Source organism: Panthera onca, chromosome B3 (genome assembly GCF_046562875.1).
Source record: "Panthera onca isolate mPanOnc1 chromosome B3, mPanOnc1 haplotype 2, whole genome shotgun sequence".
Lineage (NCBI taxonomy): Eukaryota > Metazoa > Chordata > Mammalia > Carnivora > Felidae > Panthera > Panthera onca.
Window position 1 is genome coordinate 6298082 of NC_138344.1, and position 20300 is coordinate 6318381.

The window sequence follows — 20300 nt, forward strand, 5'->3', positions numbered from 1 at the left end:
GATCCAGCTTGCAGAAGGCAAACTCACCCCGGGCCTTGCTGCTACTACACCACCTGTTGCCTCCTCAGAGACACTTGCTGGTCCATTTACTTTTTTGTTGGGGGGGAGCGGGGGGGGGGGGGGGACAGGGGCAAAGCAGGGGGAGGAAGCAATCCGCATTGGGCACCTACATTCAGCATGGTGGCATCTCTCTCAGGGAACACGGGAGATTTCACAGCTCCATCCATTCGTCAGCCCAAGCCCACCAGCCACCCCAGCATGGTGACACCTTTACTGGGTGGCAGTGGATGGGGGCACCTCCTCCCCTACCCTGGGCCCCAGCCCACCCTGAGACTGGACTGGTTCAGGCGTGTGGGGAGGTGACGAGGCTGGGGCTTCCAAGGGCCCCTCCTAAATAGGCAGCTCCTGAAGGTGGAGGGGCAAGGTCTACTCCCAGTGAAACAGGGAGCCCCCCCACCCCCCTCCCTGCTGAGGAGCTGGGACAAACTGATCACCTTCTCTTCCACACGATGAAATCGGAATAATGATACCCACCTAAGCAAGACCCAGAGATACTAAGCCCGGCACTTAGTAGGCCTTTAATTAACAACAGCAGCCATGATGATGATGATGGGGGATTATTAGGCCTGCAAATGGCCAATGGCAGAGTCTCCGGGATGTTTTTTGCTGCAACATCACCAGCATCCGCTTAGAGCTCTTACCCTAATGTGGGTTAACAGAAGTTAAGCCTATTATATTCAACGGCCTCTTTAAAATTTTCAATACAAGTATTCCAGGTGCATGGAAAGGAAATAGAACAGTAGAGAAAAGGACATCCGTCCATCCCCAGAGACAGGCTTCCAATACAGAGTTCCAGAAACTCTTCATATAGAAGCATATAGGACTGACTTCAATACACACAAGTAAGATCGAGCTCTATTGCCTGTTCTGCAGTTTATTCTCCTCAGGCAACAAACACGCTGGCCAACCTCCTGGATCAGTTTATACAGAGAGCTGTGCCACAGTGATTTTTTCGACTGTCTAATATTCCACAGTATGAACGGCCCATAGGTTCATTTCCATTGTCTTATACTCTCAAAGAGAAACGCTCTGACGAACATCCTTGTACAGACTTCTTGGGAAATTTTTGCATATATAACCGTAGAGTGAATTCCTAGCAGTGCAATTTGCTTGTGGCTGAGTATATATATGTCTTTTACATTGTGATAATGCCACATTTCAGAAAATACTGTACAATTTACATTTTCCAGCCAACAGTGTTTGACAGTGTCTTCAAATAGACACATGATGATAGAGAAAGGCCCCAAAATAGCCAGCTGTGTGAGATCCGGGGGCCCGCTGAGAACAGGCCTGTTGTCCCAAGGGCAGTGCCCAGTGGCTTCCTCCTGTCTGGGCTTGTGCATGCCAGTGGCCCAGGGGGACCCTGAGTCAGAGGGGAGTGGGGGCCACAAGGGTGCTGGGAGCAGAGGGCGGACCAGCATGGCTAGAGTCCCGCCTGAATGGTTTCCCGTGGCCATTGTCTCTGCCCTGCCAGGTCTCCTTGGGGGGAGTCTGTTTAGGGGCCTGCGGAGAAGGGGTTGGGCAGGAGGAAGAGGAGGGTGCAGTCCTTGCCAAAGGCACCCAGGAATGTGTCGCAAGAGGGAGAGAAAGAGGAAGGGCGGGGGGATCTCATCCCTGGGAGAGACGGGACGTCAAGAACCCCTGACTAATGAATAGTGAGTGTGCCCTTGAACCTCACTGGGCTTCGCCATTCTCAGGCACAGAACAAGAGCTGAGACACGTCTGAGCCCAGCTGCACGGGGACGGCGGCGGTTCATCTCAGACACTTTGACAGGCCGGGCCTTTTCCCTGCATAGCTCAGGTCCGCCTCCCAGCTCCCCTGGCAACAGCACAGCGGCACTGGCTCCCAGGTCCAGGCCCTGCCTGCTGTGAGCGGGAGGAGGGAGGAAGAGGAGCACCAAGGGGAGGACAGCTGGGGAGAGGGAGTCGTTAACTCCTAGAAGGCTGGAGCCCCTTGCTTTGGCCACCTCGCAGACTGCTGCCCTCGGTCCTCTGGGGCGGACGTACGGAGAGCAAAGAGCTTCTGTCTGCTGGAGGCCTGGTCAGAGTACCGCAGACCCGAAACAGGCACGTGGTGTGACAAGGGCAGAAACGGGGGCCCACTGGCCAAAGGCAGAGGCCCCTCCCTGCAGGATGGACGGTCAGGGCGCGTGTCCCCAGGTCCTTTGCCAAGTCCTAGGTGGGCATGGGTAGGGGTGGAGCCTGCCCCTTTGCCCAGGGCCGCCTCCTCCATCCTGGCCCCTGCCCGCTGCAGCCTCAGGACAGCGGCTCCTGCAGCTTCGACTTCTGCTTGATGTGATGATCTCTAGGGTCCTGGAGTGGCGTGGCTCTGGATTCTGATCCCGTGCCCTTGGCAAGACCCGCAGTTTTCCTCTCTGTCTCCGTTTTCGGAGAAGCTGAAAAGAGGCTGTCCCATCACACTTCACAGGACAATCTAAAGATAAGAGAAATAATATGTGAGAAGGAGCTTTGCACTCTGGGGAGGAAGGTGTCCTATAAATCTCATTCAGGTATTATTAGGGCTGAAAGTAGGTACTTCTGCTCCCTGGGGCTGGGGGGAGGTGCTCACTGAAGGTTGTGTCAGAACCTCCCCAGCACAGTAGGACTGAAACTCAAAGGCAAGGGGTCAGGAAAGACAATGGTTTATGGTTTATGTCTGTGGCCTCTGGAACCTCTGGGTTCAGCTGGCACTGGGAGGTAAAAGACAGCGACCATATAATTTCAAGGTGTTTTACCCGTATTCTACCCCCCACTGCAACTTAATGAGAAAGGTGTGGTTATTCCCATTTTGGACATAAAGAGACAGTCTCAGAGAGGTAAAGGGCTGGCCCAAGGTCATGCTGGCCATATAAGGGCCTGAGCCCATGCTGACCTGACGCTATGGCCCACACTTGTGTCCACACTGTGACACAGCCACCTGGCTGGGGGTGCTGGGGAGAGGGGCCAGCCATTGGGAGATAGTGTCTTCCCCATGGACTGTTTCTGGGGGCTTTGGCTTCTAAGTCTAAAGGCCCTGGCCCAGGGAAGTAGGACGGGCAGGGTCCCCAGAACACTGCAAAGCCGCCCAAGGGGCCAGCAGCTGGCAGTCAGAGGCACCTGGGCAGACACCAGTCAGAGAAAAGGGGAAGAGAAGAGGAGGCTTCCGGTAAGAGGCCGGGAGCAAACTCAGCTGACAAGTGTGCTCTCCAGCGCAAGTCTTGCTCCAGGGCGGGTCACCTCCCAGCTTCGTGACACTTGCCAGCAGTGAGCTGGGTGTTCATTTTTGTAGCCTCGGGGTGAAGGTGCCTCCCTGCATCCCAGGGCAACTTGAAGGGAACCAAATTGGTTGGGTTTCCTGTGAGCCAGGGGGCTGGGTGGGGCGGGGGGCACTGCTGGCAGGCAACAGAGGAGAAAAAGCAGGCAGAACTTCCAGATTATAAAACGTCACAGCTAAAAGGGACCTTAGATGCCATTCTATCCAATGCTGCTTTTCCAGCTCCAAAAAGGGAGCTGGTTCACCCAAGACTCTGCAGCAGGAAGATGGACTGCAGGCCAAGTCTCTGACTTGCAGCTAAGTGGGGCTGTATCTCCCCATGCCCTTGTCACTCCACCAGGCCGCCTTGGGCCCTTAAAGGCAGGGATTTTACACAATGAGGCAAAAAGAAGGACCAGGCAAGAGGAGCTCCTGTTGGCAAAGGGGTGGCTTCGGGAAGCCTTGAGGCCAGAAGCCTTCCTGAAAATGAGAGAACACTCTCCACACCACCGCCACCACCACCCACCCTCCCAATACTCCACAGCCAGTCACCGCCAGGATCCTCTCCTGCTGATGACAAAACAGGCAGGAGGAAATGGATCTGAATGCAGACAGGCCCCTAATCCTGACCCATGATGTTTCTGAGAAGAAGGGACAGGAAGGAGGCCGGCTCTAAGGGATGTAGGGAGGGTAGGGGCTACCAGAAGCTTGTCCCCACAGAGCCTGGTGGCAGAGCTACAGCCAGGGCAGGGCCTCAAACTGGAAAGGACCTCAGCTCCCTGCCCTTTGTCGCCGGCTCCTCTGCCAGGCGGGGCCACGGCACCCCATGCCAGGCAGACCTGACCTGCTCAGAACGCAAAGGAGATAGAGGGAGCCCGCACCCTACAACCTTGTCAGCAACTGCCCTCGAGGGAAGTCTGTGCACTTGCTGATGAACAGACACGTGATGGAGCAGAAAGACACAAAGACAAATGAACTTATTCTGGCCCAGCTGTGCCCTCCTCCCTGGGCTGATGATTTGGGCCAGCTGCCATTCCGACTGGCCGGTGCCCACGGTTAAATATTCCATATATCACCGCTGTCCTCCTCCCTCAAATCCCAGCCGTATTACCTGACCCTGAGGAGCTCGACACCGTCATACCTGCCCTGTACCTAGGGGAAAGGGAGAAGGAAAATGAACCCTATCGAGGGTTTCCTGTGTACTTAACACTCCTCATTACAACTCTATAGATGGGGATTATTATTCCCATTTTACAGATGAGAGTTTAGAGACTTGGAGACATTTAGGGGATTGCTGCACAGTAATGCCAGAAGCAGAGCCTCTGCCCCCAGCACCTCTCCCTCTTTCCCTCCTCTCCAGCTAAGTCCCAGGCTGGGGCCACCCTGTCCTGAGGTGCCAGAAGCCGCCCGAACCACGTGGATCTGTGCTCAGATCTCTGCCTCAATTTCCTATCTCCCCAGGGCTCTCTCAGGGCTACTCACTCTAAGCTGGTGAGCAAGGGAGGTGTACTGCCCAGCATATTTGATTAGTTCTAGAACAAATGCGTATCTTCGGACCCCGACAGGTTGCCGGTGGGGGGCGGGGAGGAATTCCTACCACTTATGGATGTCTTTTTCTAACTGGGAAACGGGAGCCAGAGGACTTAGGAGGCTGGGGTAAGGGTGGGGACAGCCACCAAACAATAAAACCTTCGCCATGCAGAAATGGCTGGAGAGCCTTGGTCTTGGGAATTTTCCTCCTGAGGAACAAAGAACAAGGTGACGCCGGCCTGGGCCCCGCCACTCCACTGGGCACTGCTCATGCCGGGTCCAGCCTCAGGAGGGGGAGCCGCGCTTGGAATGTGATTCCCTGGCTTTGCGTGACGCTCGGTTAGCAGAGTGCGACTCCCAAGATCCCCTGTCACCTCCTAAAGCCTCTGCCAGCCCGCCCCCCAGCACCACGCTGATCACCAGATTAAGGAGCTCAGGGCTACAGCTGAGGCAGCTAAAACCGGGAGGGCGGCGTGGGGAGGGGCAGGGAGGGCAGCGGGCAGCGTCCCAAGGCCCTGCCTCCCCTGTCTCCCTCCCCCACTCCTACTGTGGGTCCTTTTCTCTGCTCCTGCCATGAGCTCTAATCTCTGTGCTCTTCCTCACTGAGCTTCCGACATCCTCCCCCTACAGATACCCAGCTGGAGCTGGGACAGCCCCGGAGCCCAGGAGAGGGTAGGACGGGAGAAGTGGCAGGGAGCGGCAGCCAGGGTATTAGGAGTGAGCGTGCTGGGCCGTGCAGACCGGCTGCAGCCACATGGGAGGGAAGGAAGGTGGGCGCTGGGAGGCAGGCCCAGAGCCTCCCTGCCTGGACTGAGAGCCACCGAAGGGTAATCCCAGAGGCTCCCTGTGGGTCCCTCTGGGCGGCTGCCGGACTCCAGGGCAAGGTGCCTCCCATATACCTGAGGGGAGAGCAGGAGGAAGTGCCAGAGGCAGGGGAGGCTGGCAAGGGCCAAGGGAAGGAATTTGGACACTCAAAGCTCTTCCCCAAGACCCCAGCGTTTCCTGAACCAAAGTCATCCCAAGTCATTTAAATCACAAACACAGGAAAAAGAGTTCCCTTCTGTAGGCAGGGTGTCACCAGATCTGTAACAAATGAGATGGGATGGGTCCATCCAGGATAAAGACCCCACAGGAAGGAACTGGAGGTTTTGGCACAGGGCTTTTTGGACTGTGAGCACCCCAGGCTCAGGGTGCTTCCGACCCAGGAGCGGTGGTGAGAGGGCAGGGCCAGCGGGGCTGAGGGGGGTGAAGGCTGCGGAGGGTCTGGGAGCCAGACCGCCTGGTCACTGGATCCTGAGACCCCTGCACTTGCACACGAGGGGCCATGCCCCACGTCCCCCTCCACCTCTCAACGTTACTATGAGGAAACTCTGACGGCCCAGTTCCGCAGGCTTCCAGCCCCTTCCCCACCCTGTCCCCCATGCCAGGGCCTGCAGGGGGCGACCCGGACATACCCGGGGCACGGCCAGCAGCTGCTCTCCCTTCAGCTTCTCCTTTGCTGCCACCGCCAAGCTCCCTTCTGCTGGATGGGGGCAGGAGAAGGGCTTGGGTTGCTAACGGGGGGTCTGTGAGAGCCCAGGAAGAGGCACTCTGCCAGCTCCTGATTCCCCACCCGCTCCCAAAACCGAGGTCCACGCTCCAGAGTCAACAGGAGTGAAATCTTTCCCACGATGCCCTCCTTCACCCCTGGCCAGAATTCACGGGTCCCATCCCTGTCCTCGGGCTAAATTGGCGAGTGCTAAATCAACACAGCTTTGCAATGCTCACCGTCACAGACATTCTGAGCTATAAGGAACCAAGAGTTTTCGGAAGTACAACTCACTCATTTTGCCGGTGAGAACACTAAGATTCAGGGTGTCGGGGAGAATTGGTCTGCCCGAGGTCACACAGCAAGCCAGTGGCAAGGACATCCTCGTGCCTGTCTTCCAGACCCCTTTCCTGTTCAGGGCCTGAAAGAGGGCTTCTCCATCATATCCCAAATAATATCCTGGCCCAACTGTGGGCGGCGGGGGTCTGGGGCCAAGGGAGGCCGTAATGCGATAAGCAGACTGGCCATCTGGCTCGGGGACGGAGGAGAGCCCAGACTGGCCGCTTCTGCTGCCCGTCCCGGGGGGCCCTGTGTCACGAGAGACAGACTGCCAGATGGACAGGCACTGGCTTGGGTCTGGGTGGAAGCCAGTGAGTTCCCTGTAGTCAGAGCTAACCAACTTTCAGACGTGCTAGGGTAAGAACAGAGGGGGGGGGGTACAGGGAGCAGAGCCAGGCCCCCCAAAGGGCAGAGAAACAGAAAAGCAGGATGAGGACGCTGAAATTCCCACCCAGGCTCAGAGCCTGGCTCCCCAGGTAGGCCCGGCCCAGCCCAGCTCCACCGCCACAAACAGGTCCCCCTCCCGGGGAAAGGCAAACACATCCCCCCTGGCACCTTCTCAGACATGCATGCAAAACTAATTAACATGGGGAGACATGCGAGCAGCCGGCCAGCTCCACACCCTCGAGTCCACGCAAACAAGGCGAGCCCTTGTCCAGGGGACGTGCACAAAGCTTTGTTGCTAATTTAGGCATCTGTCTCTGTCTGGCCTGGTCCTCCTGCCTGTGCTGGGGTTTTTCCCAGCCCCTCGGACAATGCTGGGAACGGGCCCGCCGATCCCTTATTCAAATCACACCCAGGACAATGAGCTCATTGTGCAGGCCACAGAAAAGGGGATGCTGGGGTTGGTGGGGGGGGGGGTGGTGTGTAACGGGGCATCAGGAGTGGAGAAGGGTAGGGGGTGGTGAGGAAAATGGGAACCCAGGAAAGTGTTTACTAACACAGCCCCTGCAGCTGCTTGGGCCCCTCTCCCCTCCCCCGCCTGGCTGGCAGCTGGGGAGAAGTCCTAGGACTCAGAGGTGGGGGCCCCAAGAATGGATGAGGGGCCTTGTATCCACTGGGCCAGCAGTCAGCAAAGTCTGGCTCAAACCTCCACCTTTGACAGTCTATAGCCGCCCCTGCATGTTCATGGCCAGACACGTTGTTTTTATAGATTGGTTCCGAGGTGGCGGGGGGGGGGGGGTAGTTCTTTTTATTTCTTACTGCAGACGAGCAGTGTTAACGTACAGATCCAAGCTGCAGAGGAGGAGAAGGGGCTCGGGGGAGAGGTGCTGGCAGGCCGTGCAGGGTGGGACCTGCTGTCTCGGCCATTGTCTTCAGGCAACGTTTCATTTTCTCCTCCTTCCCAGCTAATAAATTAGAGAGGAGATGGTGAGCTGCGAAGGGACAGGCTCCCCACGGACGGTGGACGGCAGGCGGGCGGGCGGGAAGGCGAGTCTGTGAGCTCACGGCAGATGGGGCTCACCCAGCCTCGAGGCTGCTCACACCGCACCTGGTCAGACACTCCCATGCATCCCCACACAATGAGCCCCATTAAGAAAACCACGCGCACACACACGCGCGCGTGACATGGACGTGTGCATGTGTGTACACATGTATACGCACATCTATAGAAATCTCCCGAGGTCCCCGAGGGGGGAGATGTGGGGCTTTGAAATGCCCTCCCTGCTACCAACAACCCCCAGCTCCTTGTCGCAGTGAGCGGCCCAGACAGGCCGATGTAAACAGACACACACAGCCTGACACTGACACGCAGACACAAAAAGAAACACACCCACCCAGAGGCAGCCGCAGACACACACACTGACAATAGTGTAATGAATGCAGGACGGGACGGCATTCAGTCAAAAGCCCACATCGCTGCTCGCCCAGCACCGGGGGTGGCTGCAAGGTTATGGACAGGCTGCGAGCCAGCTCTTGACGACCTGCTCCTTTGCTCCGTCTCCCAGGAGTGCGGACTACACGGGAGACGAAGTAAGAATACGATTCCAGGCATCCAGATGGAAGCAAATGCCCCACGAGCCAGAAAAGTTCGGAACCGGTCTCGGCCCTTAGTCAGGCTCGTCTGAACTGCCCTGAGGATTTTTTTCTTTAATACTGAAAGAGAGGTGTTCAAAGTCATATTAACTCTCCTGCATTTTAAGATGGTGTGGCTTAAAGTCAGGGCAAAGTGGAACCTTGTGGGCATTGTTTTCACAAGCAGCAGAACCCACAGGTTGGGGTGATCTCCTCTTTTCAGTTAAAATAATTTTGAGCAGGGTATATAGGATGCAGAGGAACACGAAGGGTTTACATCTCAGAGACCCAGTAAAAAGTGCTTCTAAGGATACAGGGGAAGGGGTGACCCCTTCTGCACTGGCCCAGCAGAGCAGAAATGCATTAGGCTCAACCATATGAAAGTACCGATATTTGACTGTTTTAGATCGATAAAAAAGAAATTTCATATAGGTCAACTTAAGTAGGCAGCTGGTCCAAGAACCATCAGGGGATTTTCCTTTTTATTTCCTACCCAAACTGGGTTCTTTTACTCCTGATCAGAAGAAAAAGAAAAAAAAAAAAAAAAAAAAAAAAACATAACCCAAGACCCAAATCGACCTTGGATCACCCATCTACAGCCACATAACCGCATCGTGCACAGAGTCTGGAGCAGCCGCTGGAATGAACTGTGGATACGCACACGCACGTGTACACATGCACACACACGCACACACAACCCACGGCCTGTGTCAGGCCAGGACCCACCTTCGGAATCTTCCACCGGGGCTCCCGCTTCTTCGTTCCCTGTCTTCTGATTCCGGAATGTGTCCTGGAGGGGACAGAAGGAACATGAGAGAACACAATGGAAAACGGGACAACCATGCTCTTGGCTTCTCCTCTGGAGGAGTGTCAGGGGCTAGCATGGGAGACTATGCACGCACTTTGTCCTGGAGGAAATGTCAGCTTCAGAGCTTCATCTCTGAAGCACCGCTGTCAACTGGCTACCAAATGTAAACCCAAGGCCAGTCTCTGTGCACATGACATTCATTCAGACTACCTCTAAAGAGGCACAAGGGAAGCCAGAAGGGTGCTGAGGCCACCCCGGCATAGGGAAGGCCCACTCCTTGCCAGCATCTGGATATCCATGTGTCCAGTCCTGGGAAATCACTCTCCAGAACGTCTCTGGGTTCCCATGGGAGGAAAGTGGAAGGTTTTGGAAGCAGAGTCAAGAACTGTTCTGTATCCCACTATCTGTTTCTTGCCCACCGAGGAAAGCCTGCTTCACATATGCTCATCCTACCCCATCAGTAGCAGGTGGGTGGTCCATACAGGAGCCGAGGGGTAGATTCGTCCACTGAGAGTCTTCTAGTGGCCAAGGACCTGGGGCTCCATTCAAAGACCTGGAGCCACCTTCCATGCAGATGGAGATGGCATGGTCCCTCCTACATCTCTGACAAGTACTTTAACCAAAAATACCATGTAAGTTCTAGATTTATCTCTCTAAACACACACACGTACATGCATGCATACACGCACGCACACACACACACCCACACACACCCACACTGACTTCAACAAGAAAACCACCAAAGCAATAGTAATAATAAAATAAAACCTGTTTGGCCTTCCTGCTCCTGGGGGCAAGTGACAGAATGACAGCCTGCGGTCTGGGCGTTAGGGCCAGTGGAGTCATTTGCAAGTCGGGCCCCAGCCTAGGGGCTACGTGGATGACTCTTCCAAACTCCAGCTGTGTTGACAGGAGGCATCTGGGTGCCCACTGCTGCTATAGGGCAGGCTTACCTGCCAGCCCCTGTGCTCAGGATCCAGTCTGAGCAGAACCAAGAGAGAATTCTGGCTCGGATGCCCCAAACAGTATCTGATTTCTTCCAAGGAGGAGAAACCTTCCGTACGTGAATTCTTCCAGATGTAATTTATTATTTGATTGCATTGAAGATGTTCCTTACCAACCTCACACACAAATCTCAATAGGTTCCTGCTATGCTGATTTCTAAGATCAAAGTTGTTCCTCAAACGAAGAAAAGGCAATTGAGATATCACAGTTCTAGAAAAAACCAATGGAATCTGGAAAAGCAAAGTTCTGGCCCAGGCTAAATAGCAACTTCAGGTCACCACAGGCAAAGCATGAAATGACCTCTGACCCTGCTTTCCGAGGCTCCTGGGACTGGAAAGCCAGGAAGCTACAAACTGGTGAGAACTGTCATCCCCCCCAGCACCCCTTCCCCCAGCCTGGCCTTCCCAACCTGGATGGCCAGATGAAATTCTGTATTACACAAGTTTAAAGTGCTGAGCACGGGACTGTGGTTTGCTTCTCTGTATCCCCAAGGCACTGTCCAGAGCCTGACACATAGCGCTCGGTCAGTAAATGTTAAGTGGATAAACGAACGCAATAGCAAAAATACAGCCTGGCATGGGAAGACTTCCGATTCCTGAGCTCTGAGGTTCCGTGGCATAGTCCAGAGGTGCTAAAGTCCTGGCCAAGAGCCATCAGACGTGAGAGCCCAGGGGAGGTACCGGCTCGGCTCAGGCCAGCCCAGTAGCCTCCCACATGGATCTTGCACATGGTGGTGACAAGACCAGCTCCCTTAGCCTGCCCTCCACCCCTCTTATTCTCAGCCTCTACCATCTGACCTGCTCATCTGTACCCAGATTTCTGGCCCAGTCCTGCAGGAGTCTACCCTGCTGCTCCATCCCCAAACTTTTGTTGGGGAGTCCCTCCCCCACTCAGCCTAGGAGACCTGTTTGGGTACAGTGAGGCTTCTCTGATGACTCCACTCCAAACTAATTCCTCCTCTCTTAACTCCCACAGTCTGAGTCAAGCCATCGACTCTTGAATGTGTGCTTTACTAGGCTCATTTCTGCTTGGAGGGGCCAGGGAGCAGGTCTGGGGTTCTCCTGGGGTTCTCTCTGTACTGGAGCTTGGAGCTTATGCATGGTCAGTAAACACCATGACTTATTCCAGTGACTGACAGAGAGCTGAGCCCCACGCCTCGTTGGCTGCTTTCCCTGCGCCTCCACACATTACCGATGTGCGGCCCACCAGGGAGATGGTCCCCTATGGCACAGCCTTGCTGGCTCATGCGTGCTCAGCCCGCCTCCGCCCCCCAACACATATACACCCATTCTCTAACAGCAGTGGATAGAGGGTGCAAACTGACATTCCTGAGCGCCACAAGCTCAGTATTACTATCCCCAATTTTACAGATGAGAAAACGGGCTCAGAGAGAGGTGAAATAACGTGCCCGAAAGGGTCTGAACTAGAGCAGACAGACCCCTGATGCCCATCAGGCCGCACGCACTGCTTCAAACCACCATGATCTTGAAACCTGCGATCCAATGACAAAAAAGAGAAAAATGAACCTGAAACAACTAAAAATTGGGTAAAGGAAGCTGCAGGCTCAATGTGGAAGGGGTGGCTGTAAACTTGAGCCTTTCCTCTCTATTAACACTCTCCCCAGCACTCCCCAAGGAAATGACATGCCCTCGGGGGCATCTGCCACCTCTCCTATCCCGGGCCACTGAACTCCGGGGACAGGAAGACGGTCTAGCATTCTCTGCTTAAGCACCAGACAAGACTGGACAGAGAAGTGGATCCCTCACCCCCCTCCAGAAGACTCAGTGCTATCTCAGGGGGATGTAACATTCTAGAAAACAGAGGCTCAGCCTCGCCCTGGGCAGGTATGATCCCTCGGCACCATGGGCAGACTGGTGGACTTTGGCCAACCCGATTTTACAGAGTGAGGCACAGCCAGGCTACAGTCCACACTGACAACCAGGAGGAAGCCAGGGTTGGGTGGGACACTTCTCACCCCTCCTAGAGTCTCACCAAGGCTCCCGAGGGCCCAGCACTGAGCCCTCCTACTCACACTCTCCAGGTACACTGCCAGCCCAAAGCAGGAGGCACTTCGGAGCCACCCTCTAGTAACCCAGATGGGCTCATGCTGTTCCCCAAAGCCCAGGCAGACTCCTTGGGAGATGAGGGCCCACGGGGGGACCCAGACTACCGCCTACTCAAGGGCTGTAGCTTCTGAGACATTCCCCATGCAATCACCCCATGACATCTGGCTTAGAAAAACAAGGGTAGACCCTAGATTACATTTACCATTCTTTCCGCTCCCCAAAGAGACAGGCCTTAAAGAAGATAAAGTATGCGCAGCGTTAGCACAGGACTCGGCACAGCAGAAGTGCTCAGTAAATGGTTCCTGTCACCATTATCGAGCGTCATTATGATTTCCTGACGGCCCATTCCTCACCTCCCAGGCTCGTGTGAAGAGCTGTCTTTTCATAAACTCAAGGCTTACTGAGGCTGGGAGACCATTAACGGAGTCCAGGGTTTCCGGGGCAGGAAACCGGAGTTTCTGACAGGAGAAGGGGGCTGGAAGCAAGGCTGGACCCATGGCCAAGAGTCCTCTGAGGTGAGAAGGCCCCTTTGCCCTCTGGCAGCAGGATGAGCCCAGCACCTCCCCAGAAAATCTCTCTGAAGACTCAAGGCTTGGCAGGGAGCCAGGGCAGGAGGCCTCTCGAAGAAGACGACGCTGGCTCTGAGCCAAGGCGCATCCCAGAAGCTTCAGCTCGCACAGAGCAGCACAGGCCGAGGGGAGGAGGGGCAGCCGGGAGAGGGGCAATGAGGAACCCTCGGGCCAAAGGAAACCTGCCTAAAGGGGGTTTAGTGTGAACTTGAGATGCACAGCCACCTTCCCATGCCCTGTGGTTTCCACACACCTGAGACACTACAAAATCACCATAAGCACAGGGACGCGGGGTGGGGAGGTGCTCTGCCCCCAGGACAACGCTCCTGTCACCTACATCTATGTCCACACAAACTCCATCCAAAGACTCCTGGGGGTTACCCACTGGTTTTCTTCCCCATCTCTTAAACTCCAAAAACAAAATGTTGCCTGTAGATTCAAGGCCTTCTCTCTCCAAGGACTGTGGGGTAACCCCCATTTAAGGGGCTGTACTAGGCACTTCTAAAAGCCCCATAAGACCTGAGCCTCTCCAGTGGCCTCCAGCCTGGCGTTTCCATGGCCTTCTTCTATACAGAGAGCTCTCTTTGGCCAGGGACCTTCCAGGGACAGACGAAGATTCGTTACTGAACTTCAGGCCTGGAAGAGATCTTAACCCTCTAGTTTAGACCAATAAACTATGAGCTGCATGTATCATTTTAAACTTCCTAGAAACCACATTAAAAAGGAAGAAGAAACAGATCAAACTTATTTTAATAATGTTTCGTTTAACCCAGTATCATCGTTTCAGCTTGCTGCGCTGACCACATATCATGAGATCAACAGCGGTTAACTGGGCGGCCCAACTCTTGGCTCCAGCAACCTCCCCAACTTTGGGAAGATGAGGTGGCCCAAGTATCTCTAAGGAGAGGGGAGCAGGGTCGGAAGGGGAGCCCCAAACTCCATCCCTACTGCTGGGCCCACCGGCCTTTCCTCCCAGCCTCCCAATTAATACCCGCCTACGAGACAGCTGAGTTTACGATAAATCAAATTCAGGGGGACGAGCGCAACACGAACCTGTTTGGAACAGGAAACCTGGAGGGGAGAAGAGATGGGTGTACTTGACATCACAAGCTCGGGAACAAAGACCAACAGAAAGGAACAGGAGGGAGGTTCGGCCTGACCTCTGCATTGGAGGCAGGTCTGGAGGAGGGCGTGCCGCCCCCAGTCCCGGCCACCCGGCTCCTTCAGGCTGCAAATACCCACGCTCCAGCACTGGGTCTGGTGAATTTTCTGCCGCGTCTCCCTGGAGGAACTACCCACAAAAGCTCCTCTCTGCTTTAGAAGGCAAGAACAAGTCGTGCATTTACCCGGTGCTTCTTACTCGGAGTCGCCATGCCAACACACAGTCATAATTACCGAGGAACGCGCCAATAGTGGCAGCATTGACAAAGACACTATATCAGGGCCTGTGAGCTAAGCAAGGTCAGGCTCCTCGCGCCCCCCCCCCCCCCAGCTTCCTGCCCACTTCCTTTATTCCACTCTGATCCATCTCTTTCCCTTCATTCTTTCTCTCCCACCCAGATGGTCTCTTATTATATTTTCTCTGCAAAGAAAGGCACTACAGCTCAGTGTATAAAACACTTTTATAGCAATTAGGAGACAGGTTCTCCTTTGAGTCCCGATTTTAACTTGTGGGAAAAGTCACTTTAACACCCAGGCCTAGTTATCTGGCCGTGAATGGGGAGAGTATTTCGGACAGTGCCTATTCAGCAAGTGGGTGCCTGCATTTAATTCACCTACTAAATTCAGAGGCTGCTACGTATCTAGTGGACTCCGAGATCTCCTTTATGAGCAGCACCGGAGGTACCAGAAACTCAGAGAAACAAAAGAAGGTTCAGATCAGAGAGGGAGTTGGCTCTAATACCCTGAGAACAGCAGGGCCTGTATCTCCCCCCAGGAAGGGTGCAAATCTCAGAAAAGGGGCCAGGAGCAGCTGAAGGGTGGGCTCTATCAGATTATAAAAAGATGGGTGAGATGGATGAGAACTATCAGCCTAAGTGACAAGCATCCTGAGGCCCCCAGTGAGACAAGGACATGCACCCATTTAAAATGAGAGGTCAAGAAAAGAAGGCAGACAGCCACCACCAGAGCCTGACACAAGAGCGCCCCAATTTCAGAACACCCAGTGCACCAACATCTGAACTTACAAAGGAGATAAATTGGACGCCGATGATTAGCATCACAAAATGATTATTCCCTTTGTAAAAGGCTTCACTGCAGGACTGCTTTAAATAGTGCATTTAAACCATGATCTGATTTGCTAAATTCGATTTATACACATCTACTGCCTAAGCTGGCGTGCGGCTGTATTTACATGTCTTCCCTTGGCACGGAGGAGGGGAGAGGCCAGCCATTATTTGGGGCCTTTAATCCTTGTAGACAGTAACTAATCTGGGGAGCTGAACCCTGTTTTTCTTCCACAGCTGGGGCTTTCACTGTAAACTGGGCCTCAGCTCTCCACCCTGCCTTGCCTGGCCAGAGCCAGCCCAAAGATGATGGTCAGGATTTGGCCAGGATGTGTTGGAGCGTTTCTGCCAATAGGGGCTCCTCACCAAGAAGGAGACGCCCCTCTCCGCACCCAAGGATGACAACTTTCTGGTACAAATTTTCAGAGAATCTGGTCCGTGGCAGGCTCACTAAATGCATTCAGCACCCACAGTTATCATGCCAGGGTTCAAAGGCCGGCTACCTTTTGGGAGCCATGGAAACTTAGTAATCTGTAGAAGTTCTGGGGACCTGGTGAACTACATTCTGCTATTTGCACTTAAGCCACAGGAACCAAAGCTGGGCTGGCACAGAAAGGCTGGCTCTCCACCCCAAGACAAAAGAATGGGTCCACCAGGTCTCACGGTGACTGTGCCGGTGTAATGGGGAAACCTTCGTCAGTTACTCTAAAGGGACTTACGGCTCTCATTGACAGCATAGTCCTTCAGGAGAGAAATGACTCCTTCCCACAAGACCAACAACGTGACAGGACAGTTAGGGGCCAGACCACTGCCAAAAGGTCACACCACTTGCTAAAAGAGAGAAATCTAAGGAATTCATGGGCTCAGGGATGCAACATTCAAAAAACCAAGTCCCTCCAAAAAACAACTTAGAACCTCTCCCTCCACCACCCCCGCCACCATTTCCAAGAACCAGAAGCTTAGTTTTTTAGAACCACGTATTCATTTACCAAATATTTACAGACATCCACAATGATGAGCCCGGCCCAGCAGTGGGAACTGAGGGAAAAGAAAGGAACAGACAGCATTCAGGTCCGAAGAATTTATGGAAGATGGAGGGGTCACCAAACGTAACTGAACTATTTCACTGTTGAGAAACCCACTAAAACCTGCTCACGAAAGAATGGGAAACTGGGAATCGATTGGACTGGACCCCAGTTCTTGCTCTGCCAGCTAACTTTATGACCTTGGGGAAAATCACTTAACCTCTCTGGGTCTGGTTCCTCATCTGTGACATAAGCAGTTGACCTCCATAATAACCAAGCTTTAAATTTTCTATAAATCTTACAGAGGAAGAAATGTTCATATCCCTAAAAACCCTAATCAGCTTCTTCCTTTTTTTTTTTTTTTTTAACAAGGTTATAAATCGTCCCATTTTCTTCTTTGTCTTGGCTGCCAGGAGGCTCAGACCAATATTGAATACAACATTTATTTTAGGCCAGGACTTTAGGCCAGGAGATTAGGGGTGGGGGAAGCAGGGTATGACAGGAGAGCTCTCATATGCGAGGTAGGGCTGTGCGGAGATGGGGCTTGGATTCAGGACAGACTCGGTGCTGGACAGATGAGATCACGATGGTGATGAATCCGTGTGTCTGTGCGTACGTATGCATGTGCAGAGCCTGTGGTTAAGAACTCGGACGTTCGGGCAGACAGCCCTGAATCCGCATCTGGACTCTGCCACAACCTGGCTACAGCCAAAGTCACAAAGAGGGAATCGCCACCACTCTCCCTGTCAAGCTGAGGCCCGAATGCATGTGAAGTGCTTAGTGCCCCGCCAGGTACGAAGCGAGGACTCAATACAAACACAAACGAACAGAACTGGAGTTTCTTAGTCACTGTACAAATGCCTTAGGGCAGCGGTGGATCAATAGGGGCAGTTAGGGGTGGGGGGTGGGGGGAAGGGAACCGCGCTTAAATAATTCAATCGGTGGGAAGGGGGCCTCTGCGGGGCCACTGCTCAGACTTTGGGCCGAGGCCGGGTGGAGAGCCGAGCTCGGAGCTGCTGCTCCGGCGGCACCGCCGGGTGGATGCGAACGGAGCCTCCGGGGCCGTCCTCGGGCCACGCGCACCAGACGCGTGGGTTCCTCCGCTCCCGGCCCCTGATGTCCGCGAGCCCCGGACCGCAGCCGGTCCCGGGCAGGGCGGTCTGGTCCCGCTCGCCGCTCGGGCCTCGCGGTGTCGGGGGGAGAAAAAAAGCGGGCGTCGGCCATGCGCCTGACACGCCTCGAAAATAATGAAGAAGCGCGAGGCACGCGCGGTTCCGGACTCCGAGCCGGCGCCACCGCTCCGCCCCTACCCGCAGCGCGCGGCTGGGCGAGGAGGGCCCGGGCCGCACGCGGCTCTCGCGCGCGGCTCCGGCGGGAGCGCACGCCCCGGCCCGCCCGGGGCGCAGCAGCCGCGACGGAGGGCCCCGCGGCCGTCCGCGGGCCCGGCCTCCCGCCGTCATCGGCGGCCGAAGGGCCTTCGCCCGGAGCGCGGCGGCGGGGACGGCCGGGCGGGCGCGCTCGACGCGCGTTCCGCTCCTGTGGGCCGCGCCGCGACCTACCTCGTGCCCACGCAGCCATCTTGCCGCCGCTCCTCGCTCTCTCAAAATGGCCTCCCGGCCCCGCGGCGCCCGCCTCCCCGCCCGGCCCGGGGTCCGGTGTGCGCGGCCCCCCTCCCCGCGCCCACGCTCCGTGGCCGGCGGCACCGCGGAGTCCGAAGGCCGTAGGCCCACGCGGCGTCCCGGCGTACACGAGGCGCGGGTGCGGCCCCGCGTGCGCGCGGCTCAGCCCGCTCTCTGCAGCCCGGAGAGTGCGGCTGCGGCCCGGCTGGCTGCGTGGCCGGCGGGAGGCCGCCGCGCCACCCCGGGTAGAAGGGTAAGGCTCCGGGGCTGCGCGCCTCGGACTGCCGCGGAACGCCGACGGGGAGAGCCCCCGGCGTCCAGGAGGCCGCGTCGGAGGCCAGAATCAGCGCCGCCTTTACTGGGCGCCTACTGGGAGCCCCACGCCGTGCTCCGCCGAACTGTATCACAGAGCCCAGAGTGCCTGTTAGGTGTGTGCTTAATGCCCGCTCCCGGCGTGTTGGGGAGGGACGCGGACGGGGATGACACCGGATCCGGGCCTAGGGAGGAGGAGGGGTTGCCTTTTTTGGGGACCAAGGTAAAAAACACAGACGCTCCACCGATCTGATGGTGGAATCTCCCAAACTCCGGACTGCCGGCCCGCGCGCCCGCTCTTGGCACCCCCGGGCAGAGCGAGGGGGCAGGCGTAGAGCTCCTCTTCCCACACCCCGGCTCTGGCCACTCACCTTTCCACCCGCACGCCCTCCTACGAACGGTTGCTGATGGCAAGTTCGTGCCCGAGAAGAGGAGGGAGGCGCCTGCAGGGGAGTAGCTGTAAAACAGAAAGGAGACATCAGGCGCCCCCCACACCCACCTAGAAGCGTGCTGCGGCCCCCTCGGAGGCGGGGGTAGGGGACGCGCGTCCTCCAGGTCACGACAACAGCCCGGGGCGGCTGCTGGGCGCACACCGCATCTCAGTCTCGCTCACGCAGGGCGCGAGAGGGAAGTCCAGTACTGGGTAAGGGGGTTCCGTCCCGGCCCCGGAGCTCCTTACCCGCCAGCGGGCCAGGCATCCAGCCACCCGTGAGGTGAGACACCTCCGTGCACCTAAGGCCAAGCGCATCGCGGAGAGCCTGCCGGCGACCGCCCTAGGACAACCCCGGCTTCCCCGACAGCACAGCTCCTGAGTCCTGACGCTGGAAACCCGCCCGAACCGGGACCCCAGGCCATTTTCCGGAAGCCCAAATGTTAGAAATGCAGAACCCAAGCTAAAGTGGGCCTCCTGGCGGCGTCCTCTTGGCCTCGCAAGTCAATCTGGATCCTGCTCCCTTCAAATCTCTAAGGACACTCGCATGTACACTTCCCCGGCCAGCCAAGCAAGGAACTTACACCTGCCCCGACCCCCCTTCCAACAGGGTGCTCCCTGGAGTCCTAATACGTCTCCCAGTTCAGGACCAGTTGGTATGGCAGGCGCTGGGGAAAGAAGGCAGCTGGTCAATTCTCCACAAAACTCTGGCCATTTATTGGTGCTTTCACTCTCTCCAGCTGGTGGAGGTTTGAACTTCATATCCAGACATTCATATGCACCCCCTGCTCCAGCCTGGAGAAAGAGCTACCATTTGCTCTGCGCCCACTGTATGCCAGGGACTTCATTTGTATATTTTACTTAATTCTCACATGAGCCCTGGAGGTGCAGTTACTTATGTCACCCCCATTTCACAGATGAGGGGAAACAAGTCTAGAGAGGTGATGTGTCTTGTCAAGGATACACTGAGTTGCAATGGCAAAAGCATGCCTCCCCCCGCCCCCAACCCCCCAAAAAAACCCTGCCTCACAGGTGTGGGCATCCTCCCCCACCCAATGAGCTGCTGCCCTTATAGATGTGGATTGCCAGCTTATTAACCCAGACTAGGATTGCCCTGGGTCCTCCACTCTAGCGTCTCAGCTCAGGAATTGTCACCCCTAGGGACAGAAAGGCCACAGGCCAGTCCCCCTGCTCTCCCCATGACCAGAGAACAAGAAATTCCTGCAGCCTCTCTGGGCACTCCAGAGGCATTTCCATCCTAATTCTTTAGCCTGAGTCCAGAACCTTGGGGGAATCTGGCAAAACCTCATGCTGGCCAATAATCCACTCCTGATTTTTAAAATCCCAGTCCTGGGGCAGCTGGGTGGCTCAGTTGGTTAGGTGACTGACTTCGGCTTAGGTCATGATCTCACAGTTCATGGGTTCGAGCCCCATGTGGGGCTCTGTGCTGACGGCTAGGAGCCTGCTTCGGATTCTGTGTCTCCCCTTCTCTCTACCCCTCCCCTGCTCACGCTCTGTGTCTCTCTGTCTCTCAAT

The 20300-nt window shown here is 55.7% G+C and overlaps 1 protein-coding gene across 4 annotated transcripts in view; it reads right to left on the minus strand.

The window, feature by feature from the left end:
- Positions 1 to 2292: 2292 nt before the first annotated feature.
- Positions 2293 to 20300, minus strand: part of LOC144616736 (uncharacterized) — a 33301-nt gene continuing 15293 nt past the window's right edge. For 3 of the 4 annotated variants that reach the window (XR_013556440.2, XR_013556438.2, XM_078449009.1), the window contains exons 2-4: positions 18706 to 18791; positions 9432 to 9495; positions 2293 to 2494 (exon numbers count right to left, since the gene is read on the minus strand). Coding sequence is in view for 1 of the 4 variants with exons in the window: in XM_078449009.1 (XP_078305135.1) it covers positions 2476 to 2494; positions 9432 to 9495; positions 18706 to 18791 (169 nt within the window). In the remaining 3 variants the exon portion in view is untranslated. Of the gene's footprint in view, positions 2495 to 9431; positions 9496 to 18705; positions 18792 to 19013; positions 19319 to 20300 lie in introns of those variants that run through there. The other variant, XR_013556439.2, reaches the window with a different exon arrangement.